Here is a 25,043-nt window from a genome sequence, read left to right as displayed (position 1 = left end):
AAGCTCCCTCCTGCATACTCCCATAATACTTCTCTCTGCTGCTGCTGCTGCTAAGTCGCTTCAGTCATGTCCGACTCTGTGCGACCCCAGAGACGGCAGCCCACCAGGCTCCCCCATCCCTGGGATTCTCCAGGCAAGAACACTGGAGTGGGTTGCCATTTTCTTCTCCAGTGCATGAAAGTGAAAAGTGAAAGTGAAGTCGCTCAGTCGTGTCCGACTCCTAGCGACCCCATGGACTGCAGCCTACCAGGCTCTTCCATCCATGGGATTTTCCAGGCAAGAGTACCGGAGTGGGGTGCCATCGTCTTCTCTGGATACTTCTCTCAGTCCTCTGCATATCTGCCGTGTCGCTCATCACACTGTATTCTGACTGCTCACGTTTTGCTCCACAAAACTGTGGTCTCCTTAAGGAAAGCCGTGGTCAGGTATACCCAGTGTCTGCATGTAGCATTTAGGTCATGTGTGTGCAACAAGGAACTCATGTGCTTTTCAGTTTTCCATTTTACTTAACTGTACAGAGACATCCATGAAGGGAATAAATGGCATACATACCTACTTGTAACTCTTACAGTACTGTGTAGGGTTAGGAATATGATAGGAACTCAAAAATACTGTAAAATGTGACTCATACCACAACAGCAAGTACAGAAATAAAGAATTTCTAATTAAATCTATTTGGCACAGCCATACACTAATATATCCATGCATGGTATGGAGTATATAGTGTGAAGCCTGTTAAATACATTTTAACAGCTTTATTGAAATAAATGAAAATGACATATTGTAAACTGTACTCATTTTAAGTGTGTAATTTGATAAGTTTTGCCTTAACGTGTGTGACTGTGAATCTGTCACTGCAGTCAAGACAGCGAGCAAGTCTGTCGCCCGCAGATGCTCCCTTCTGGCCCTGGGTAGCTCCTCGTCATACCGTCCCCCACCTCCCCAACCCCAGTGTCCCCAGGCAACCACTGACCTTTCTGTGACAATAAAAGTAGTTCACATTTCCTAGAATTTTTTGTAAGTAAAGTCACTATGAACTATTTTTGTTTCTTTAACTCATTGTGTTTAAGACCAACCCATGCTATATGTGTCAGTAGTCTCTTTTCTAGTATTGCATTGTTTGTATATATCACAATTTGTTTTTCTGCTCACCCACTGAAGGACATTTGAGTTGTTTACAGCTTCTGCCAAGTCGCTTCAGTCGTGTCCGACTTGTGCAACGCCATGGACTGCAGCCTACCAGGCTTCTCCGTCCATGGGATTCTCCAGGCAAGAACGCTGGAGTGGGTTGCCATTTCCTTCTCCATTACAGCTTCTAGCTACTATTATAAATGAAGCTGCCATGGACATTCACATCTAAGTCTCTGATTATATGAATTTAGACTTTGATTTCTCTTGGGTAGTAACTGTTAATAGAAATGGAATGCCTGGGCGTATACTTCAGTTTTAAAGGAATGGCCAAACTGTTTCAAAGTGCTCATGCCATTTTTATGTCTGCATCACAAGTGCATGAAAACTCTGCACGAAAACTTCTTCTACATCTTTACCAATACTTGGTATAGTCACTCAGTTTAAGGTCAGCCCTTCTAATAGGTGTGTAGTGAACTTAACTTGAATTTCCCAGATGACTAATGTGCTCATTTGTCATCTGTATATTTTCTTTGATGAAATATTTATTCAGATCTTTGGCTCGTTTTAAAAATTAGGTTGATTTTCATATTGTTGAGTTTTTTGTGCTATTTACATATTCTGGATAAAGGTTCTTTATCAAGATATGTGATTTGAAAATATTTCCCCCATTCAGTGGCTTGTCTTTTTATTCTTTTACCAATATTTTAGAAAGTACAGATGTTCTTAATTGGATGAAATCAGATTTACCAAATTTTCTTTTATGGATTGTGCTTTTGGTGTCATATATACTAAGTCTTCCTCTAACCAAGGTCACAAAGATTATCTCTTGTGTTTTCTTCTAGAAGCTTTATACTTAGGTCTGTGACCTATTTTGAGTTAATTTCTGTATATAGTATAAGGTATGAATTAAAGTTTATTTCTTGGCATATGGTAACCAATTACTGAAGCTTGAGAATTCTCTTCCACTCAGTTGCTTTTGAAACTTCGTTGGGAACCAGTTGTCCATCTATGTGTGAGTGTGGGTCTCTTTCTGAACTCAGTTGTGTCCTATTGATGTCCTTGTCTTTACACTAGTACTACACCATCTGGGTTAATGTGGGCTGATGATGAGACAAAAAGATATGGCACTGAAAGATGAACTGCCCAGGTCGGTAGGTGCACTGTTGGAGAAGAGAGGAGAAATAACCTCAGAAAGAATGAAGAGGCAGAGCCAGAGCAAAAACAACACCCAGCTGTGGACATGACGGTGATGGGAGTGAAGTCCATGCTGTAAAGAGCAATATTGCACAGGAACCTGAAATGTCAGGTCCATGAGTCAAGGTAAATTGGAAGTGCTCAAACAGGAGAAGGCAAGAGTGAACATCAATATTTTAGGAATCAGTGAACTCAAATGGACTGGAATGGGCGAATATAACTCAGATGACCATTATATCTACTACTGTGGGCAAGAATCCCTTAGAAGAAATGGAGTAGCTATCATGGTCAACAAAAGAGTCTGAAATGCAGTACTTGGATGCAATCTCAAAAACGACAGAATGATCTCTGTTCATTTCCAAGGCAAACCATTCAATATCACAGTAATCCAAGTCTATGCCCCAACCAGTAATGCTGAAGAAGCTGAAGTTGAATGGTTCTATGAAGACCTACAAGACCTTCTAGAAGTAACACCCAAAAAAGATGTCCTTTTCATTACAGGGGACTGGAATGCAAAAGTAGGAAGTCAAGAAACACCTGGAGTAACAGGCAAATTTGGCCTTGGAATACGGAATGAAGCAGGGCAAAGGTTAATTGAGTTTTGCCAAGAGAACGCACTGCTCATGGCAAACACCCTCTTCCAACAACACAAGGGATGACTCTACACATGGACATCACCAGATGGCCAACACCAAAATCAGATTGATTATATTTTTTGCAGCCAAAGATGGAGAAGCTCTATACAGATCAGGAGAAGACCAGGAGCATGACTCAGATCATGAACTCCTTATTGTAAAATTCAGACTTAAATTGAAGAAAGTAGGGAAAACCACTAGATCATTCAGGTATGACCTAAGTCACATCCCTTATGATTATACAGTGGAAGTGACAGATAGATTCAAGGGATTAGATCTGATAGACAGAGTGCCTGAAGAACTGTGGACGGAGGTTCATGACATCGTACAGGAGGCAGTGATCAAGACCATCCCCAAGAAAAAGAAACGCAAAAAGGCAAAATGGTTGTCTGAGGATGCCTTACAAATAGCTGAGAAAAGAAGAGAAGCAAAAGACAAAGGAGAATGCATTTGAATGCAGACCCCATTTGAATGCAGAGTTCCAAAGGATAGCAAGGAGAGATAAGAAAGCTGTCCTCAGTGATCACTGCAAAGAACTAGAGGAAAACAATTGAATGGGAAAGACTAGAGATCTCTTCAAGAAAATTAGAGATACCAAGGGAACATTTCATGCAAAGATGAGCTCCATAAAGGACAGAAATGGTATGGACCTAGCAGAAACAGAAGATATTAAGAAGAGGTGGCAAAAATACACAGAAGAACTGTACAAAAAAGATCTTCATGACCCAGATAACCGTGATGGTGTGATCACTCACCTAGAACCAGACATCCTGGAGTCCAAAGTCAAGTGGGCCTTACGAAGCATCACTCTGAACAAAGCTAGTGGAGGTGATGGAATGCCAGTTGAGCTATTTCAAGTCCTAAAAGATGATGCTGTGAAAGTGTTGCACCCAATATGCCAGCAAATTTGGAAAACTCAGCAGTGGCCACAGGACTGGAAAAGGTCAGTTTTCATTCCGATCCCAAAGAAAGGCAATGCCAAAAGGAATGTTCAAACTGCCAGACAATTGCATTCATGTCACATGCTAGCAAAGTAATGCTCAAAATTCTCCAAGCCAGGCTTCAACAGTACATGAACCATGAACTTCCAGATGTTCAAGCTGGATTTAGAAAAGGCAGTGGAACCAGAGATCAAATTGCCAACATCCATTGGATCATCGAAAACGCAAGAGAGTTCCAGAAAAACATCTACTTCTGCTTTATGGATTATGCCAAAGCCTTTGACTGTGTAGATCACAACAAACTGTGGAAAATTCTTAAAGAGATGGGAATACCAGACCACTTACCACTTACGTGCTGCAGTCTATGGGGTCGCAGAGTCAGACACGACTGAGTGACTGAAGTGGAACTGATGATGAGACTTGAAACCAGGTACTGTGAGACCTTCAGCTTTGTTCTTTTTTTCAGAATGGTTTTAGTTATTCAAAGGCCTTTTGCATTCCTATATAAATTTTAAAAATAGCTTGTCATTTTTCAAATAAATGTCTGCTAGGATTTGGATTTGGATTGTGTTTAGTCTGTAGAACAAACTGGAGAGGATTAACACCTCTACAGTATTGAGTTTTTCAGTCCCTGAACACTCTGTACTTACTTAGTTCTTTGATTTGTCTCACCAGTTTTTGTAGCTTTTTGTTTACATCTTGCACATTTGATGTTTTTGTGAATGGTGTTTTTAAAAAATTTAGTTTCCAATAGTTCATTTGTAGTACATAGAAATGCAATTGATTTCTTTATATTGATCTTTTTCAGCATTGCTCAGTTCATTTATTAGTTCTATTAAATCTGTTTTATAGGTTTCATTGAATTTTTTACTTGGATGTTTATGATTCTGTGAATAAAGACAGTTTTCCTTCCTCCTTTCCAGTACAGATGCCTTTACCTGCTTTTCTTGTCTATCGCATTGAGCAGAGACTACAGTGCAGTGTTGAATAGAAGCGGTGAGGGCAGGTGTTCTTGGCTTGTTCCTCACTGTAGTGGGAAAGCATTCTGGTTTTTACCACTAACTGTTATTAGCTGGAGTTTTTGTTACTTTGTTTTGGTAGACGCCTTTTACCGGTTGAAGAAGTTCCCTTCTTGTCCTGCTTAGCTGGAGTTGTTTTAATCAGGATTGGATGTTGGATTTTGTTAAATGCTTTTTCTTCCTCTGTTGAGATAATCATTCTCTTTTTTAGTCGTTGATGCCGTGTTCATTTTTTTGGTTTCATTTGTTTTCCTTTCTGTTTCATTTTGAATAGTGTCTGTTAATAATGTCTTAAAAGTCTACTAATCTTTTCTTTTGCAGTGTCTAATCTGTCATTAATTCCATCTAGTGTATTAGTCATATCTTGCATTGTAATTTTTCTCTGAAGAAGGTTAATTTAGGTCTGTTTTATGTCTTTTATGTCTCTTTTTACCAGGTTCAATCTTCTAACTTCTAAAGTGTAAGAAATATGGTTATAATTGTTTTAATGTCCTTGCTAGTCATTTTGTCATCTGTGTCATTTCTGAGTTGGTTGTTTTTCCACAAGCCAGTGTGTTCGTCAGTCAGTGTGTTCGTCAGTTCCTAGCTGAATACTCAAGAGAGGTCCTCTGTCTCCCTCCCAGGTTCCCACCCTGTGCAGCTGTCCAGCCACTGTGCTGTCCCAAGCTCCAGCGCGCCTCTTTACCTTGGTGAGGCGGCTGGATTCTGTCCCTCTTCCCTTCCACTCTGCATTCAGGAAGCCCTCTTTAGGTAGGAGCTATGGCAGACAGCAATTCATGGGGTTGCAAAGAGTTGGACACGACTGAGCGACTGAACTGAACTGATGGCATTCAGAGGACCACGTTGCTTGTTTCTCATCTCTTAGCATCATTGACCTTCATTGCTATATGTCCAGGGTCTTGAATACCACAAGTTTGCATATTTTGTCCAGTTTTTTGATTAATGAAAGTGTGAGAGACTGTCTCCTTTATTTAGCTTTGGCTGGACTCCGAAGTCAATGAACATATTTCTAATTGATGTACTATAATGAAAACTTGTTTGCAGAGTAAGACTGGTCAGATTTAAAGTCTTTCCTTTAACAACATTGTCTTCCATTACCCCTAAAAAGTGGGACCTCTTGTTAGTTTTAGAATTTTTGTGTGTGTGTGAATAAATAAAACAATTTACAGTGAGCTTATTTACATTAGTCCTGAAATTAATGATGTTCATGATTAATTATGGATTTTATTATTTTATATTCTTTAAGTCACATTTAATTTTTGATACTGTGTAGGTAAATTTTATATCAAAAGCCTGGTTTTAGAGAAGGGAATTTAAAAATCTAGTCAAGATAATAATTTATACTAACTATTATGGGAATCCAGAGAGGGGGAAAATGTGTTAATCCCAATATTTTATCAGAGAACATTCAATTTATAAATTTGCTTTCTATAGCAAAATGTATGTGCTCTTTTTGGCAGTCTTTCATTAAAGCCATGGATATTCATGGCAGTCATTTGTATGATATGCCAGCAAACATGATTTATTGAGAAAGTTACTTTAATGGTCCTTTTAGTGTGTCAAGCTTTATATATTCTCTCACAACTTCTTGCTAGTTAAGGAACATGAATATGCTTGCTAAAAGTCAAAGTTGACTCAGGTGGGCTAACAAACGTAAATTCCCTTGACTCATACTGCAGGTGGAGTAATCAGCTCTGTCTTGAAGTGAGGTTTTGTCCTTAGTTCTTTTATAGGTATGGATAAAGAAAAGATCTTTATTCAAGGAACTATGCATAAGACATTTTCAGTTTAATCCTAGTGCAGGGAGCTGATTTCGTGGTTTATTGTGAAGAGTATTTTATTGACAGATAATTCAGATAATGTTACCATATGCTTAGCTGCTGCTTACTAACTGAGCTTCTTACCTGGTATATCTTTTAAAGAAATGAACTTCTGAGTGGAAATAAACTTTTCAGTGTTTGACTAAGAGAGTTGTAGTTATTGTTGTTCAGTCGCTCAGTTGTGTCTGTCTCTGTAACCCCATGGACTGCAGCATGCCAGGCTTCCCTGTCCTTCACCATCTACCAGAGCTTGCTCAAACTCATGTCCATTGAGTCGGTGATGCTAACCCACCATCTGATCCTCTGTTGTCCCCTTCTTCTCCTGCCCTCAGTTTTCCCAGCAACAGGGTCTTTTCCAGTGAGTCGACCCTTCACATCAGGTAGCTGAAGTATTGGAGCTTCAGCTTCAGTGACAGTCCTTCCAATGAATATTTAGGATTGATTTCCTTTAGGATTGACTGGTTTGATCTTCTTGCAGTCCAGGGTACTCTCAAGAGTCTTCTCCAGCACAATTCAAAAGCATCAATTCTTTGGTGCTCAGCCTTCTTTATAGTCCAGCTCTCACATCCATACATGACTGCTAGAAAAACCATAGCTTTAATAGACAGATCTTTGTTGGCAAAGTAATGTCTCTGCTCTAATATGCTTCCAGTGAGGAAGCATCTTTTAATTTCATGGCTGCAGTCACCATCTGCAGTGATTTTGGAGCCCAAGAAAACAAAGTCTGTCACTGTTTCCATTGTTTCCCCATCTACTTGCCATGAAGTGATGGGACCAGATGCCATGATCTTCATTTTTTGAATGTTGAGTGTTAAGCCAACTTTTTCATTCTCCTCTTTCACCTTCATCAAGAGGCTCTTTAGTTCCTCTTCGCTTTCTGCCATAAGGGTGGTGTCATCTGCATATCTGAAGTTATTGATATTTCTGCTGGCAGTCTTGATTCCAGCTTGTGCTTCATCCACCCTGGCATTTCACATGATGTACTCTGCATATAAGTTAAATAAGCAAGGTGACAATATATAGCTTTGACGTGCTCCTGTCCCAGTTTTGAACCAGTCTGTTGTTCCATGTCAAGGACAGTTAAATAACATTAAATAATTAAAATTATCTTATGGTTAATAGTGTTTTAAAATTTGCTGCCTTAGTACCCTTTTATGTCTTTCAGAAATAGAGATTTTGAAGTGTTTTACATTTGTACAAGTCTTTATTAACATGTCATTCACCCAGGGGATTTTTGCAGAAATTTGTGCCTGTGGCTGACTATTTGTTATGTAAGTGAATAGTGAAACACTTCGATCAATATTTGGGTAACAAAAGACATATTAATACATCTCTGGTCAATAAGTTGTTAAAACTTTTAAGTATTGCTGTTTTTTCTTAAGTGTTGGTATTATCAATAAAAAAGTACACTAGTCCAAATGGACTTTATAGTTCAGTCACCCAGTTGTGTCCATCTCTTTGCGACCCCATGAACTGTAGCATGCCAGGCCTCCCTCCTGTATATATGTGTGTGTGTGTGTGTGTGTGTGTGTGTGTGTGTATATTTATTTATATATACTTATATAGGCTATTCCATCCAAAAGCAGAATACACATTCTTTTCAAGTGCCCAAGGAACAGTCTCCAGAATAGATCACATGCTAAGCCTCAAAACAAGTCTTGGTAAATTTATGAAAATTGAAATCATATTGAGCATCTTTTCTAACAGCAATGCTTTGAAACTAAAGAGCAGCTACAATCTTTAAAAAATTCCTGAGGCTTCCCTGATTTGTCCAGTGGCTAAGAATCCATGCTTCCACTGCAGGGGGCGTGGTTTTGATCCCTGCTTGAGACCCCACATGCTGTGTGGTGTAGCCAAAAGATAAATTCTCTGAATCACCTTTGCAGAGAAAATAAAAGTATATTAAAAAACAAACAAAAAACTTCCCAGAGCACAAACATATGGAGGCTAAGCAACATGTTCGTAAGCAACCAATGGGTCACTGATGAAATCAAAGGAGAAATTTTAAAATACCTATAGACAAATGAAAACAGTGAGCCAAAATCTGTGGGGTTCAGGAAAAGCAATTCTAAGAGGGACATTTATAGTGATACAGGCCTACCTCAGGAAACAAGAAGAATTTCAAATAAAGAATCTTACAGAGAAAGGAGAGCAAACAAAACACAACATTAGTAGAAGGAGAGAGTCATGAAAAATCAGAGCAAAGATAAATGAAACTTAAGAAAATAGAAATCGATGAAATTGAGAGCTGGTGTTTGAAAAGAAACAAAATTGATAAACCTTTACTCAGACTGATTACGGAAAAAATGTGAGGGCCCAAATAGCAGAAATTATAAAGAAGACATTACAGCCTACGCCACAGAACTACAAAGGATCATAAGAGATTACTAAGAAGAACTGTATGCCCCAATAAAATGGACAGCCTAAAAGAAGTGGACAAATTCCTAGGAGTGTACAGTCTCCCAAGACTGAACCAGGAAGATATAGAAAATATGAATAGGTAGTTACTAGTAATGAAATAGAATTAGAAATGAAAACTCCAACAAACACAAGTCCAGGACCAGACGGCTTCACAGGTGAATTCTAACAAACATTTGGAGAAGAGTTAACACCTATCCTTTTCAAACACTCCAAACAATTGCTTAGGAAGGCACACTGTCACCCTGGCATCCCTGGTATTAAAATCAGACAAAGATACCACACACAAAAAAATTATTGTCCAATATCACTTGAGTCAGCGTGTGCAAAAATCCTCAACAAAATCTTAGCAAAGTGAATTCAACAGTACATTAAAAGGATCGCACACTATGATCAAGTGGGATTTATTCCAGGGATGCAAGCAAGGATGGTTAAATATCTGCAAATCAGTGTGATATATCAAATTAAGAAACTTAAAGTATGCAAATCATATTGCTTATCTCAGTAGATACAGAAAACTCTTTTGTCAAAATTCAGCATCCATTTATGATAAAAACTCTGCACAAATTGGGTAGAGGGAACATACCTCGACATAATAAAGGCAATATATGATAAACCCACAACTGACATCAAACTCAGTGCTGAAGAGTTGAAAGCACTTCATTAAAGATCAGGAACAAGATAAGGATGCCCACTCCTGCCACTTTTATTCAACACACTAGGTGAAAACCTAGTCACAGCAGTGAGACAAGAAAAAATAACTAAAAGGAACCTAAATTAGAGAAAAAGTAAAACTATCACTGTTTTCAGGTGACATATACTAATAGAATCCTACAGACACTGCCAAAAAACCACTAGAGCTTATCAATGAACTCCATAAAGTTCCAGGATGTAATATTAATATATAAAGATCAGTAGACAGAAATCTGTTGCATATCTCCACACTAAAAACAAACTATCAGAAAAATTAATTTAAAAAAGAATCCCATTTACCATTGTATCAAAAAGAGCAAAATACCTAAGAGTATATCTAAATAAGGAGATTAAAGATCCATGCTCAGAAAACTATGACATTGATGAAAGAAATTGAAAGCAACAAAAACAGATGAAGGGAAATACAATGTTCATGGATTGGAAGAATTAACACTGTTAAAATGACCATACTACCTAAGATAATCTACAGATTCAGTACAATCAAAATACCAATGACATTTTTCACCGAAGTAGAACAAATAATTCTAAACTTCGTGTGGAACTATATAAAAGATACTGAAGTACCAAAACAGCTTTGAGAAAGAAGATTAAAACTGGAGGTCAGTGTGCCCTGATTTTAAACTATACCACAATACTACATCCATCAAAACAGCATGGTACCGGCACAAAAACAGACATATGTGTCCATGGAGCAGAATAGAAAGCCCAGAAACGAATCCATCCACCTATGGTCAATTAATCTGTGACAGAGGAGGCAAGAATATACAATGAGGAAAAGAAAGCCTCTTCAGTAAATGATGTTGTGAAAAACTGGGCAGCTACATGCAGAGGAGACTGAACCATGTTCTCACATCATGCACAAAAATAAATACAACACAGGTTAGAGATGTAAATGTTAGACCTGAAGTCATAAAACTTCTAGAGGAAAGCATAGGCAGTATGCTCTCTGACATTGGTCTTAGCAGTATTTTGGGGAGATCTGTTTCCTCAGGCAAGGGGAGCAAAAGCAAAAATAAGCACATGGGACCACAGCAAACTAAAAGGCTTTTGCACAGTGAAGGGAACTCAGCAAAATGAAAGGCTGCCCACTGGATGGAAAAGATATTTGCAAATGATACATCCAGTAAGGAGTTAATATCCAAAATATTGCAAAGGATCAATGCCAAGAAACCAAACATCCCAGTCCAAAAACGGGCAGATTTAAATAGACATTTCTGCAAAGAAGACATACAGATGGCCAAAAGACACATAAAAAGATGCTCAGCATCATTAATTATTAGAGAAATGCACATCAGAATTACACTGAGGCATCACCTCACACTGGCCAGAATGGCCATCATCAAACAGTCTATATATAAATGCTGGAGAGGGTGTGGAGAGAAAGGAACCCTCCTGCTCTGTTGATGGGAATGTTGATTGGTGCAGCCATTGTGGAGAACAGTATGGAAGTTCCCTAAAAAACTAAAAATAGAGCTACCATATGATCCAACAGTCTTACTCCTGGGTAGGTTTCTGAAGAAAATGAAATCCCTAATTAGAAAGTAAATATGTACCCCTGTGTTGATTGCAGCGTTATTTACAGTAGCCAAGATTCGGAAGCAGCCTCAGTACCCATGAACAGATGAATGGATAGAGATGTGGTACGTACACACACACACACACACACACACACACACACAGGAATATGACTCAGGTGTGAAAGACTAACATATTGCCATTTGTGGCAACATGGCTAGACCTAGAGGGCGTCATGTTGATAAAACAGGCCAGATAGAGAATGACATGCTGTGTGACTTCACTCACATATGAGCTCTAGAAGACAAAAATGAGCAGCAAAACAGAATCAGAGTCACAGACACAGAGAGCAGACAGGTGGTTTCCAGGGCTGGGTGGTGAGTGGGGGAGAAAAACAGGTGCAGGAGATGAGGTCTGCAAAATTCACAGGATCTCAAATGTACAGTGTGGAGAATATAGTCAAAAACTAGATGGTGATCATTCTGAAATGTATAGAAATACCAAATCACAGTGTCACGTCATAGGAACTTGGAGAGTGTTTTAGGTTGATTATACTTCAAAAGCAAACTCTTAGGAAAAAAGATTGGATTTGTGGTTACCAGAGGCAGGAGGTAGAGGAGGGGGAATTGGATGAAGGTCATCAGCAGGTACAAATGTCCAGTTACGAGATGAATCGTAGGGACATGATGTACAACATGACAAATACAGTTATTTGCTGTGTGTTATATAGGAAAGTTGTTAAGGGAGTGAATCCTAAGAGTTTTCATCACATGGAAAAAAATTTTGAAACTTTTAAAATTTTGTATCTGTTTGAGGTGATGAATGTTCACTGATCTGATCTTAATAATCATTTCATGGTATATATGAGTTAAAACATGCTGTACGTGTTAGACTTACGCAGTGATAAGCTGGAAAAGAAATAAGTACAATTTACAATTATTACTGTGACAAAATCCTCTTAGACATTTTAGAAAAGTGTTTATTTAAGACTTCTTTTTGTCTATTAGAAGATTTTCAGAATTGAAGAGCTTTGTAGTACTTAGCTGATATTATATTTCTAAAATGTTAAATTCTGAACAGCAGTCTTCTGGAGCTCACTCCTATAATCTCTGATGTTTTGTCTGAAGCCTCAGTGCGTCCACAGTAGCACCAGGCTTCTGGGTTTCTGTCTGAGGCCAACCTGAGGTGTCTGTGGCCAGAGCCTCTAACAAGAGGGCTTGCTCTTCTCATGTTTCCCACTGGGTCTTGACCTGCCTGTCCAGACACCAGGGTGAGCCCACTGAGAAGTTCTAGTGAAAGCACCTTTCCATTGTTCATAACGTACCTTCCAGTCTCACTGTGTGAATTCTCACCTACTGCCCCTGGCTTCCCTCTCATGGGGTGCGTGACACACAGCAAGTTCTGGGTGACTCTGAATTACTAGTTAGCATGTAGCAGAGGTTTCCAAAGTAGAGTTGGTTTCCCCATACATTCACAAAGTAAGTCATTGGGCTCTGTGGAGAAGCTATCAGAACTTGTATTTTTATTGCTATAGTTTTTTAAGTCTTTGTTTTGTGTATAAAATAATATATAGGTCAGTGAGTAGTATGTATATAGTTTTCAAATAAAATACACATGTAATAGGTATATATACTCTAATTTTATTTTTGCTAATGGTAGTGTATGATCAAAAATTTTTGAGACCAGATCAGACTTGCATAGAGCATCTGGGCAGGGTTACCCTGTGACTCGTCAGCTCCTCTTCAAAAGAGCTTCCTGATGCCATTGGTGCGTGTGCGTGCGTGCGTGCCTCACCACATGCTCAGGAGGCTTGGGCTCTAAGGACCGAAGATGCTTGTCTGGGGTCCCCGGGCCATGAGCCCACTGAAGTGTGTTTTGGGAGGACTGCATCTTGTTTACAGTTAACTTCCTAGGTTAAATTAAGTAGTACTTCATTTGAAAAATAATATATATAATTAGACACATGTTCCTTTTAACAAAGTCTTAGTAAGTCTTCACTCAGAGAAACTGCCGCCGAGTCGGTGCCATGACCTCATGGTGTGACCTACGCTGTATGTGCTGCTAGGGTCCGGGTCCCTTCTACCTTCTTTGAAAAAGCACGTTATTGTACATTTCTGTTAATCTTGTATTTCCTTAAACTACTTTGGTAGATTATTGTCTCTCAGATTCAGATACATTGGCCCTGGATACGTGTGGTTACACGAGACCTGCTTTTTGATACCTGCTCTTTTTCTGTCATCTCCACGAGCTACTTTCATAGAGTCTGTCCAGATAAGAGGTGATGGGATTGCGTTGAGTGGGGATGAGAGTTAAGTTTGAAAGTTAGCTGATGAGGTGACGTTGAGTTTAGTCAAAGCTGTTCTTGAAATTCGTAGGCCACCCATAAAATGAGAGGTGCGTGATTTTGGATATACAGGGCCTTAGTGGTTAAACTTGATATGGCCATGGTGAGCTCTCCAGCTTCTTCCTTAAAGAACATCAGTAGTTCCGTCACCTCTCACTTGACTGACCATTTGAATGCTGTTTTACTTTATTTATTTACCTGTCAGTAGTCAGAAAAATCCTTCCATATGCAGATTCTTTCCAAGAAGTATTGAGCCGAGGGCATGTACTTGTTGAATACAATGACTATTCAGACTTTTAAAAAAATAAGACTTGTTTTTTACATGTTCCAGGTGGATTTAAGTGGTGATGCATATAGAACACAACTGCAGTGCGTTTCTAGCGCACACAGCACTCACACTGCATCTCAGCCTTGGCCATTCATCCCACAGGACTGTAGCCTCCAGTTCACATATGTGATGTGTGTTTTCTTCCCCCTGGAGAGGAACCACTCTATTTGTTTATTTGTTAAGTAGTAAGTTTTAAGTATGTGCAAGGCATTGCTCTGGGTTCTGGGATCATAGGGCTAAAAACAACAGAGTCTCTCTTCTTATAATTCCGCGGGAAGTAGGCAGTAAATAAACCACAAAGGAAAAGAAGCATTTCAGATAGTGTGTGCCTTGAAGAAACATTGTCAGGGTGGAGGGCCTCGGCAGGTCAGCTGTTGAGGGTAGAGGAGACAGGTGGCCTCTTGGAGGAACTGGCATGTGAGCAGGGCCCTGTAGGGAGGTGGGACAAGCGTTGGGGCGGGAGAGAGTTTGTCAGTGTCTCTCCCATCACAGCCTCATTTCCTGTTTTGGGGAGTGGCTGCACCCACTCTCCACACAGGAGCAGCACAGCGGGTTTCTTGTGGATGCAGGAGAATGCTGAACGAGTGACCCGTTTCAGCTTCGCTGCTCATCGCTGCCAGAGACTGACACGTGGACAGTTCCTTAGGCTGACTGCGGTTGGCCGCAGGACCATGACTGTCTGTGGTAACCGAGGATTCCCACTAACAGAAATGAGGAAGGCCATGGAATTTGATCTGATTTGTACTTTATGTTGGTAAATATATATTTATATAAATAGATTGTACCTAATTCATTAAGGGCTATTTTATTTATTTTAACAGGAATCACTAGATTTGACCTGCTTGGAGACTTTGGAAGGTTTAACTGGCTGGGAAATTTCTATATTGTGCTATCCTACAATCTGCTCTTTGCTATCGTGACCACACTGTGTCTGGTCAGAAAATTCACCTCTGCTGTGCGAGAAGAGCTTTTCAAGGCCCTAGGTAATCCTGAGGTTTATGGGTACTTTTTCTCTCTTTCCACTTTAATAATTTTAAGTTTTCAGCTAATTTTAAGTCTTTACCTCTTCATTTTCCACACGTGTGAATCCTTCGAGGTCACATTTCCTGAACCCACTGCTTATTGGTTATGTTCTTGTATAAGATTACTTCATTAAGCCTCATCTTTCTCATCTATAAAACAGTGATAATATCATCTTCAGAACTGTTGTGAATATTAACTAAAATAGTTCTCGTCAGGGTCTAAGGGAAGTCCTGACACCCGTGAGAGCTCAGCAAGCAGTAGCTCTTTTATTATGATGATGAGAGCAGTTGTGATGAACTGTGAGGTGCAAGGCTTATATTCTGGTAATGATGCCTCTTACTATTTTTTAGTTTAAGATTTTTTTTGAGAATTGGATTTTGTAAGTTTCAGGCTGACCCACAATTACAGTTCTCTTCATAAGTCAGATAATAATTTGGAATAAAAATATTAGTGTTTGGCATTAATAAGAGAGAGGGCATTTATTATGTATTCCATGAGTCATATGCATTGAGACAGTATTAAAAACTCATAGATTTGGCTAAGCTATAAAAGGTATAGATGTCACCCATGACCGTATTTTTCATGCTTAATTCAACATTAGTGATAAGCATATTTCAGGCTTTGTATTTTGGGAGTACCAAGACAATATAAACTGTCTTGCTTTTAAACCTTCTTGGGTTTAGGGTGTGTAATTTTATAAAAGAGGGGAAAGGTAGTGATTTATGGTTAGAAAGTCCTGACGTTAGCTCATTTACCTGAATTGACACCATGTGAATGCTCATAGTCCACGTGCCTCTGTGGCTCTGAGCTGTTGCAGAGCACAGTATAACGGTGGTGCCTGAAGGTCCTGTTCGCACGTACAGGGATGTCTGCCAGGCAGACCACAGAAAGCTTTACACACCACCAAGCTTTCCAATCCTGATGCTTGAAAGGATGGCCACTGGGAAGAAAAAAGGACTTCAGATTGTCTACTCATGTCTGTTTTACTGTGAATTTATCCTAGGAGACAGTGGCTGATGAAATACTGGGCAGAAAAGGAAGAGTTACATCTCATTTCAGCTGAAGCCCCAGACACTTTGGGAATTTTAATGCCCAGGTTCCATAATGCTGGTCAGATTAAAATCTAAAGATAAAGTGGGAATCAAACAGTCCTCTTAGCCAGATGTTTAGAGTTATATTTTCATATTTAGCTTGTTGTAGCATCAGCAATATTAGTTACCCATAATCTCAGATAAATTCCTACTTATCATTCACTAAAATGAGATGGTGGTAAATGCTGCTGCTAAGTCGCTTCAGTCGTGTCCGACTCTGTGTGACCCCAGAGACAGCAGCCCACCAGGCTCCGCGGTCCCTGGGACTCTCCAGGCAAGAACACTGGAGTGGGTTGCCATTTCCTTCTCCAATGCATGAAGTGAAAAGTGAAAGTGAAGTCGCTTAGTCGTGTCCGACTCTTCGTGACCCCATGGACTGCAGCCTACCAGGCTCCTCCGTCCATGGGATTTTCCAGGCAAGAGTACTGGAGTGGGGTGCCATCAAATTGCAGTAAATTTAGCATTTGAGTCGGGTGTTTTGGATATCATCTTGCTAAAGAAGTCTTTATTACAATAGTAAGATAGGGGACTTCCCTGGTGGTCCAGGGGCTGAGAGTCCAAGCTCCCAATGCAGGAGGCCTGGGCTCAATCCCTGGGCAGGGAACTAGATCCCACATGCCCCAGCTAAGACCTGGCACAGACAAATAAAAATAAATAAATAAAGTAGTAAGATATAATTTACCCTAAGGTAAAGCTTGTGTATGTTGTATTGGCTCTTTGACCATAAGAGGCAGTGGTGTTATCAAGAGCTATGTAGAACATCTAATAAACATAGTTTTCCTAAGGTTTTCTGTTACTCTTTGGAACGCTCTAAGGAGGCAAAACTTGATACCTAGAAAAAGATCCTCATTAAGTGTATATAATGTGTGAATGATCTGAAATCTTAATATGATTTCACTGAGGATCATATAATTTGATCAGAAAATATAAAACTTAACCATCTCCTTTCTTTTTCTTCTTTTGTGTGTTGGGGGTGGCGTGGGAGGGCTTTTTCCCTCTCCTGCTGTGGGTTGAGAATCACAGTCTTTCTCATAGAGCCTCTGGCACAGGGCAGCCACTGGGAATTCAGCTGCCGTGATGGTGGAACCGGTGATGATTTCTACAGTAGAGAGACACTGTAGTTTTTCCAAATAGATAACCTGTGCCCCACCAAGGTTTGAGAAGTAGCTCATCAGAATAATGGCCCCTGAAGGGGCTGAGTCTCCCCGAGGGCTGACCACCTGGTGGCCGTGCGCCCTGCCTGCCGCCCCCTGCAGCCAGCCTGTGTTAGCACATTGCCCCGTGTCTGTGTCCAGCTGGAGCTGTAGGCGCCTTTCGTCACTCAGCGGCTCAGCCACTCCTGAAACCGGAACTGTGTGTGTGTGTGTGTTTGACTGACTTATTTTTTCCTTCCCAGTCATCCATCATAGACAGGCTCAATTTCACTTTTTTTCCATGAAGATATGCAGGTGATAGAAATTTTAAAATTTGGAATGTTGTGTTGGCTTGTGAGGGGTATAAAATTGTATATCAAGTTAGCTAGAAAACTACCTGAAATTTTAGGGGGAAAAATCATCCAAGTATATTTTTACAAATATCTGAGCCTCATAAAAATCATTCCCTGGAAATCTTTTCCACGGGTGTGCTGCTTATGTGTTCTTGAATATCTTTATGCTTCGTTTTGTTAAAGTGCTCAGAGCTTTAGTGCCAGTTAAATACTTGAAACTTCCTACCAGCTTTTGTGCCCACGCAGGCACAGTGCTGCCCAGTGTGTCAGTGCCCTGGTGAGCCATCGCCATGTGATAGAGGGTAGGGGCGCAGCTCCCGAGGCAGGATGCGCGTTGACTCTGTGTTCAGGCTGCTCTTGGTCCTTTCCTTCTTCTTGGTAACACTCTCCATTGCTTTTCTTTTTCCTTACATGCTTAATGTCTTAGTGTGTTTTCCCCTGCATTTTCCTGTGAGTGTGTATGTATGAGTGTATTTTAAAACAAAAATGGGATCATCTTTGTTTCAGGTTATTCCCTAAGAAGGGCACTTGAGGATGGGGATAAGCTTGCAGGCGCAGGTTCATTAGAAGTTGCTCCTGGGACCGAGGTGGAGGGCGTGGCGTGGCGGGGGCTGTGTGGAGGGCAGGGGCTCTGCCCTCAGCGGAGGAAGCTGAGCCTGCCCTGTGGGAGGCTGGGTGAGGGGACAGCTCCTGCACGAGGGGAGGCTTGGCTTCCCGCCAGGCACCTGTCTTCAGCCGAGGCCCTGGGCGCTGCCGGTGGGGCACGGAGCCCTTTCTTGCTGCAGGGAGTGTGCCACGCGGCAGTCTCCTCAGGAGCACCTCATGTTCTGCCCAGCCTCTCAGCAGTGCATTAGTTCTTACATTTTCTTCGTTTTTCTGCAGGGCTTCATAAACTGCACTTATCAGATACGCCAAGGGATTCAGACACAGCAAAGCCTTCTGCAAACGGGCATCAGAAAGCACTGTGAGGCCCCAGCACCACTCTGCAGTCGAGAGTGAGCACCCCACACTCGTGACATTCCCGCCAGCCAGGCCATCCCGCTGACCACGGTCCATGTGTCGGGCCTGTGCCTGCCCGTGTCCCCGTCTTCATAATTTGAGGGCTTGGCTGTCGCAGGTCGTCTCCTCTTTGTTTGCCTTTGGGTGGACCTTATAGTTTCCAGCCAAGTGCAGGCTCCTCCAGGCAGCACGTCTTCTGGGGGACATGCTTGCTTGCATCACCTGTGCAGCCATGAGGATGTGAGAAAAGGCAACTTTAGGGCTTTCTAAGGATTCATGTAAATCTCATTATATAGTCCATTCAAAGTGTAGACACCTACATGAAAGGCATCCTTCGTTAGTCCTCAGATGGGCAGTTTCTGCAAAAAAATGGAAGTTTATAGGTGTTATTGCAGTGGCTGCATTGAAACTGTAATGGTTGCAAATGACATTTTCTACTTCCTTCAAGAAAAAAACAAAAGCATAGTTCTGACTTAAGTTACCAAATATTGACTGGAATTTGAGTTAAGGGAAAAATACACAACTCTTCTAAACCTGAGCCTTGGTAGAATGCACAGGAATCCGTCTGCTGTCCAGTGTGATAAGCTATGGCAGGATATGTTGCGTCGTCATATTTTCTGACAGTTTATGTGTAAATAATTCAATATTACCTCTCAAAACATAGTTGCCAGTGTTGAATACACTTGTAACTTAGATTTTGCCTTATAGGCTATATGTACACTCAGTTTTTTTTTTAAACATTTTTTTCAGGAATCCCGTAATTCCCTGTAATCCTGTGTCCATTATGGAACCGTAAATCCTCTGTGGTAGAAAGCCCTTCTTTCGCCTTCGGTCACTTCTGCACATGCCAAGTTAAGCCTCAGACTTACAAAGGTGATCATTTAAAGCCAGAACACACAGCGTCAGCCAGCGTTCGTGGTGTCAGGACTGTTCTGCAGTGCATCGTGACCTCACGCTCATTCAGTTATTAAACTGTAAATAATTGTGGGGACAGGTTTTTGACCTCAAGTCCACTGAGTAAAAACTGTACCGTGGTAACTCTGTGTCACCTTCGCTAGGTTAGAGCACCAGAAACCGTGCATCAGAAGCAGGAGGCGGGCCCCTCACACGCAGTTCATACCATGAGGCCTAAAGTGCGTGTGCCCACATGCACTGTGTGTGTGGCCGTAGAGTGTCTGTGTTCAGACACAAGTAAAAGAATAGTTTTCTCAGATTGTTGAATTTAAAGGTTCTGGGGAGAGAAATTTATGAAAAATAGGCTGTATATATTTGACAAAAAATTTCCACTAAGAACCAAAATTATAAGAAAAGTAACTCAGCTCCATGTGTAGACTTCTTTATTTACATCTCTGCATTTCCTTCTGAGTTTCTCTTGTTAAAATGCAGCTTAGTTTTAAAACAAAAGAACATTTTGTGATTCTAAATGACCCTCAGTACATACAAGCAGTCTAGTGTGGGTGAATTTCTCAGCGTAAGATCCACGTACTGAGAAAAATTTATAAAAAATGGCTTTCTTCAATTTTACTGGTAATTATACCTATTTAAGCATTAGTTGGAGGTTTTGATTTTTACTGAAACTTGCTTGCTTTGAGCAGACCAGGTCAAGGGGAGAAGAGAAAAAAGTTCCTTTAAATAAAAGAATATCACTTTTAACTTACACCACTTTCAGGGCACACATCCAGAAGAGCTTCTGGGTATTTGTAAGATGTCTGAAAATTTTTGAGTAAAGTATTAAACTTTTCAACGTCTGTATCAACTCTTTGCTCATCTTAAAAAAGTTTCTTTCCATCAGAGGATGTAAGCCAGGTTTGGATCAGTACGGAGTGAAATGTAAAACGGATTTTTCAAGCTCTCATTGGGTGCTTCTTCACTGCTGTGTGGAATAGAGGTATGGTTTTAAACCTTGGGCCTCGGATGTGTTCTGTGTGAACAAATACAGGTTGTTACGTCCTCGGTCTGCACGTAATGACAACCACTTGAGACTACAGATACCCCGTATATTCCCGGTCACATCCACAGTCCCGTTCCTGAGTGAAACGCTCATTCTAATCTCAGGCGCTTCTCTCCGACACATGCTGGAAGCTGGTGCATGGCCCTGTGCTGGGGTTGATGGGGGGCAGCACGTGGAGCTGGGCCCACAGCCAGGAGTGCCGTTGGGCGGGGGGCGGCGCCCAGGAGGCCTCGGGCCGGAGGGCCCCGCGCTGCAGTCAGACGCCCGGCTGCCCTGCTCCTGAGCGGGCGGGGTACGTCAGTGACGGATTTAATAAGGCTCCTCTCACGTTTTCTCACTTCTGGGAACCAATGTATTGGTTCTGTGGTATTTAAATGTGTTGGTTACACATTTTACACATACAACATTTGTAATGATCTTCACTGATTTTCCAAGGTATTCCTTAGGTTTAAAATTTATTTAGCATTAGGTACATTCTCTATGAAAACGAACCTGCTGTAAATGTGAGACTTGATGTGAAGACTCTGTGTGCACACACGTTAGCACCTTCTGTGCCACGCTGAGGGGCGGGCAGCAGATGAGAACAAAACCTCACTGGTGGTTGTCACACCTGACCTGGGGCAGTGGCTTCTGCCTGGCTCTGCTGGGGGCACAGGTGACCCCTGTGGCCTCAGTGGTCACCGTGTTTGCTTACAGCACAGGCTTACGTCGTGCTCCTCTGTGGCTCTCTGTGTTGTTAGCACAGTTCAGTGTATTTAGTGTATAAAGGCAGTGCTTGCGATGAGGATGTATGCGGTACTGACTATTTACACTTTTAAAAACTGGTATGGTGTTACTTTGAAAATAGTGTTTGGATGCACTGGCAAATGATTTTTGTTTACAGAGTGTTTTGTTTACAAATTATCAGTCTTGTTTGTTTCTATGAGATTACTTTTAGTGTGACTTTCTCAGAAATTAAAGTTTTACAAAAAGTGATTTCATATTTTGGTTTACAAGTACTCAAATATTTGTGTTTTTGTTTTTTTATCTTAAATACCCTCATGGCTAAAACTTAAGGGTGCAGGTTACGTTCATTTCAGTCTTAGGAAGGGCAGTAGTTACTCTGGTGGAATGGTAAGTTGAGGAAGAAGTGCATGTTTTCTGCCCTTTTTGTTGGGGAGTTTTTGGTAGGTCAATTTCTTGCGACCTAAAGTGATTGAAATCATGTATGTTATGTTATATATTTGACTTAATTAGATACGATTTCTCTAATTTTTTCCACTGAAGGACTGAGCCACATACCTGACTGTGGTCTGGGCAGCTTAATCCAGAGTCTTTGGAAGGCACATGCCCTTAGCATCTGGTTCATTCACTGACAGAAGCCTCTCCAGCAGTGACTTTCAGACTTCTGACCACAGTAAGAAATCCAGTTTACAGTGTAACACACACACTTCTATGCATACAAACAAAAATCTAAGAAAACAGTACCTGCTTTTACTGTGTGTGACGCTTGCTACCATTTTCTGTCCTGTTTTGTTTTGGGTTTTTTTTTTTTTTGTATATATATATTTTTAATTAGATAGAAACCACTAAGTCATTTCCTGGCTGAAAGAATGATGAATACAAAGAATTGTTTTGGCTTTTGAATATTGTTCAGGTAAAATCCATTATTGCAGATACCACTGAAGCAAAAAGATTGAGTGTGAAAATTATTTGTTGCACTGCAAAGAATGTAATTAATAAAGTCAGTAGAAATTGCTGACTCTAAAACAAGTTTCAAAACTAAGTGGATTATAAAGTTTGGATTATAAAGTTGGATTACAAATTTTCAAAACTAAGTGATCCATATGTGTTGAAGGAGTAGTGCTGGGAGCTCATTTTCAAGAGAAGTTACTTAACTTCCAATTCTTTGTAATTCAATTAGGAAAGTTTTTTTCAAGTTCAGGTGTAATCAGGTAGGCACTTCAGACAGCCCAGTCACTATGGGTGTGACTTTGGTGTGTGCTCTTCCTGGCGTGTGAAGAAGCCCGCTTCTCACAAGCAGGATCACGGGAGCCGGGCAGACACAGCTGCTGTGCTCTTCTCTGAGGGCCGGAGACAGCAAAGGGCCTCGGCATGTGGATGCGGGCAGCTGCACCCACACGCCGCTGTGGGTCTGAGGAAGAGGGCTGTATCGGCTCCTACAAGTACAGTATTCTACTACGAGACTGCTGCGATGGCTGTTCCTTTGAAAAGCTGTTGTTTTAAAAGAACGGCCTGCCTGCAGACTGGGACACCGAGCATCAGGAGCAGGGTGCCCCTGGAGCCAGCGTGCTGACTCGCGGCCTCCTGAGGCCTGCAGTCTCCCTGTGTCGGCTCAGCAGTGGGCGTGAGGGTGAGGTGACGGGGTAGCCGCCAGAGCCGGGCCTGGCCCTCCCTGGCCGCACCTGCACTCTCCCTTCTGTCTCTGCTTCTTAGCAGCCACCCACTTCTTTGCTCTTTTTAGTCCTCACCGTGGCATCTCATCAGGACTCGAAGTCAGGGGGTGAAGTCAGGAGGCGGATGCAGAGTCCTTGCTGTCAGCAGCCCTGGGAGCTGGGGAGATGCTCGTCTCTGCTCCAGAGCTCAGGGGCCCAAGCACAGGGAGGTAAGGATGTGGCCTGGGGACACGCCAGCGAGGTGTAGCACTGGCTGTGAGCACAGGTCCGTATCGCTGCCACCTCCCCTCTGCCTGCTCCAAGGGTTCTGCCTTCCCAGTGACTCCAGTCGGGCGGTTCGGAATTTCCCAACACCGGGGTGTCGAGTTAAGCGTTCGAACACTGTCTGCCTTCTTGTCTCAGGTGCAGGAGTGCGGCATGGCCTCAGAAACTCAAGCCGACTTGGTTCTGTCTAGATTACCCAGATAGCATAAGTAGGTATCTAAGATGTCATTTTAAGATGAGACCAGTTTAACGTACATAACTTGCAAAGAGATTTACTGCTTTAAATTGGTAATAACAACAGCAGTAATAGCAGTAGGCACTTAAGTAGTGCTTCCCTATGGCAAGTATTGTTCTAAGCATTTTATAGGTGTGTTTTTTAAAATATTTGGCCACCTAATACAAACAGCTTACTCTTGGAAAAGACGCTGATGCTGGGAAAGATCGAGGGTGGACGGAGAAGGGGCGGCAGAGGATGAGATGGCTGGACGGCATCACCGAGTCAATGGATGTGAATTTGAGAAAACTCCAGGAGATGGTGAAGGACAGGGAAGCCTGCAGTCATGGAGTTGCAAAGAGTCGGATTCGACTGAGCAGCTGAACAACAACAGCTCATTTAATCCTTACGACAGTCCTGGGGAGGAGGCACTGTTAGTATTCCCGCTTTGCTGATGAGGAAGCTAAAGCACAGAGAAGCTGGGTAACCCACCCAGGACCCACAGAACATAGGGTCTGAACCCCGGGCCAGCTGGCTCCTGAGTCCTCACCCGTCACCACTTTGTAAACCTTGCTTCCCAGATAGCCTTTACTTATCAATTATAGCTGATGGAAGACACCTGTCTTCATAGGGGAGCCCCTGTACTAGTTGACAGAGCCTTGTAATATCAGAGCCTCTGAGACAAACAAAGGGACTTGTTTAAAATTGTTACCTGTTTTTATGGTGCCTGAGTTCCCTGGTGGCTCAGAGGATAAAGCATCTGCCTGCCATGCGGGAGACCCGGGTTTGATCCCTGGGTTAGGAAGATCCCCTGGAGAAGGAAATGGCAACCCACTCCAGTATTCTTGCCTGGAGAATCCCATGGACAGAGGACCTGGTGGGCTACAGTCCACGGGGTTAGAAAGAGTCGGACACGACTGAGCGAGTTCACTTCACTTCACTTTATGGTGTTTAGTGAGGACAGTGAACCAGATAGGGAACCACGAGTGAGACATCGGGGCTTTAAGAATGCAGCTTGATCACCTTGGAAGGAAAAAAACAGTTTGGGAAAATTTCTTAAAGATGCTGGTTCTGCTGTGCCCGTTCCAGCTCTCAGCCCTGCGGGTTTCCTGCGGCCCAGCGAGCTCCACCTTTGGGGAAGTTTCGGCAGAGCCGCTGGTGCTGGGCAAGCACCTGGGCTCTGAGCCCCACTGTGAGCTGAGTAGAGCTGCGGTTTCCTCACGATTCCACACTCCTTCCCCATGCGTGAGACGGGCAGGACCCGCGCTTGTGAAAAGGGTTAGGCAACGGTAGCCATTACCTGTGCCAGTCAGAAAGTGGGCACCCCACCTACAAGCCGTGTAGTGGAACCCGGGTGGCTTCTCACCTGCACACGTGTGCCTTGTGCCCAGGGCTCTGAGTGGGGCCGCCAGGCCACTGTCGTAGCGCAGGGCCCAAAACATCAGATGCTCTTTAAGTATTGGCTGTTATTCTTAATAATTAAATGTTCTGTCACGATGGCTTGACATTTGTAAGATGATGTCACAGTTAGTTGTAGCAGAGCCCATAAGGAACTAAGGG

At 41.9% G+C, this 25,043-nt stretch overlaps 1 protein-coding gene across 7 annotated transcripts in view; it reads left to right on the top strand.

The window, feature by feature from the left end:
* The window catches only part of LMBR1 (limb development membrane protein 1), a 133,219-nt gene extending 112,805 nt beyond the window's left edge, over window positions 1-20,414 (top strand). For 5 of the 7 annotated variants that reach the window (XM_061415314.1, XM_061415318.1, XM_061415320.1 and 2 more), the window contains 2 exons: window positions 14,881-15,042; window positions 18,542-20,414. In XM_061415314.1, coding sequence (XP_061271298.1) covers window positions 14,881-15,042; window positions 18,542-18,627 — 248 coding nt within the window. In that variant the 3' untranslated portion in view covers window positions 18,628-20,414. Of the gene's footprint in view, window positions 1-14,062; window positions 14,233-14,880; window positions 15,043-18,541 lie in introns of those variants that run through there. The other 2 variants (XM_061415315.1, XM_061415317.1) reach the window with 2 other exon arrangements.
* The last annotated feature ends 4,629 nt before the right edge of the window (window positions 20,415-25,043 follow it).

This window comes from Bos javanicus, chromosome 4 (assembly GCF_032452875.1).
Source record: "Bos javanicus breed banteng chromosome 4, ARS-OSU_banteng_1.0, whole genome shotgun sequence".
Lineage (NCBI taxonomy): Eukaryota > Metazoa > Chordata > Mammalia > Artiodactyla > Bovidae > Bos > Bos javanicus.
Note: the sequence above shows the minus strand (reverse complement) of the source record. Positions and strands in the feature narration are given on the sequence as shown.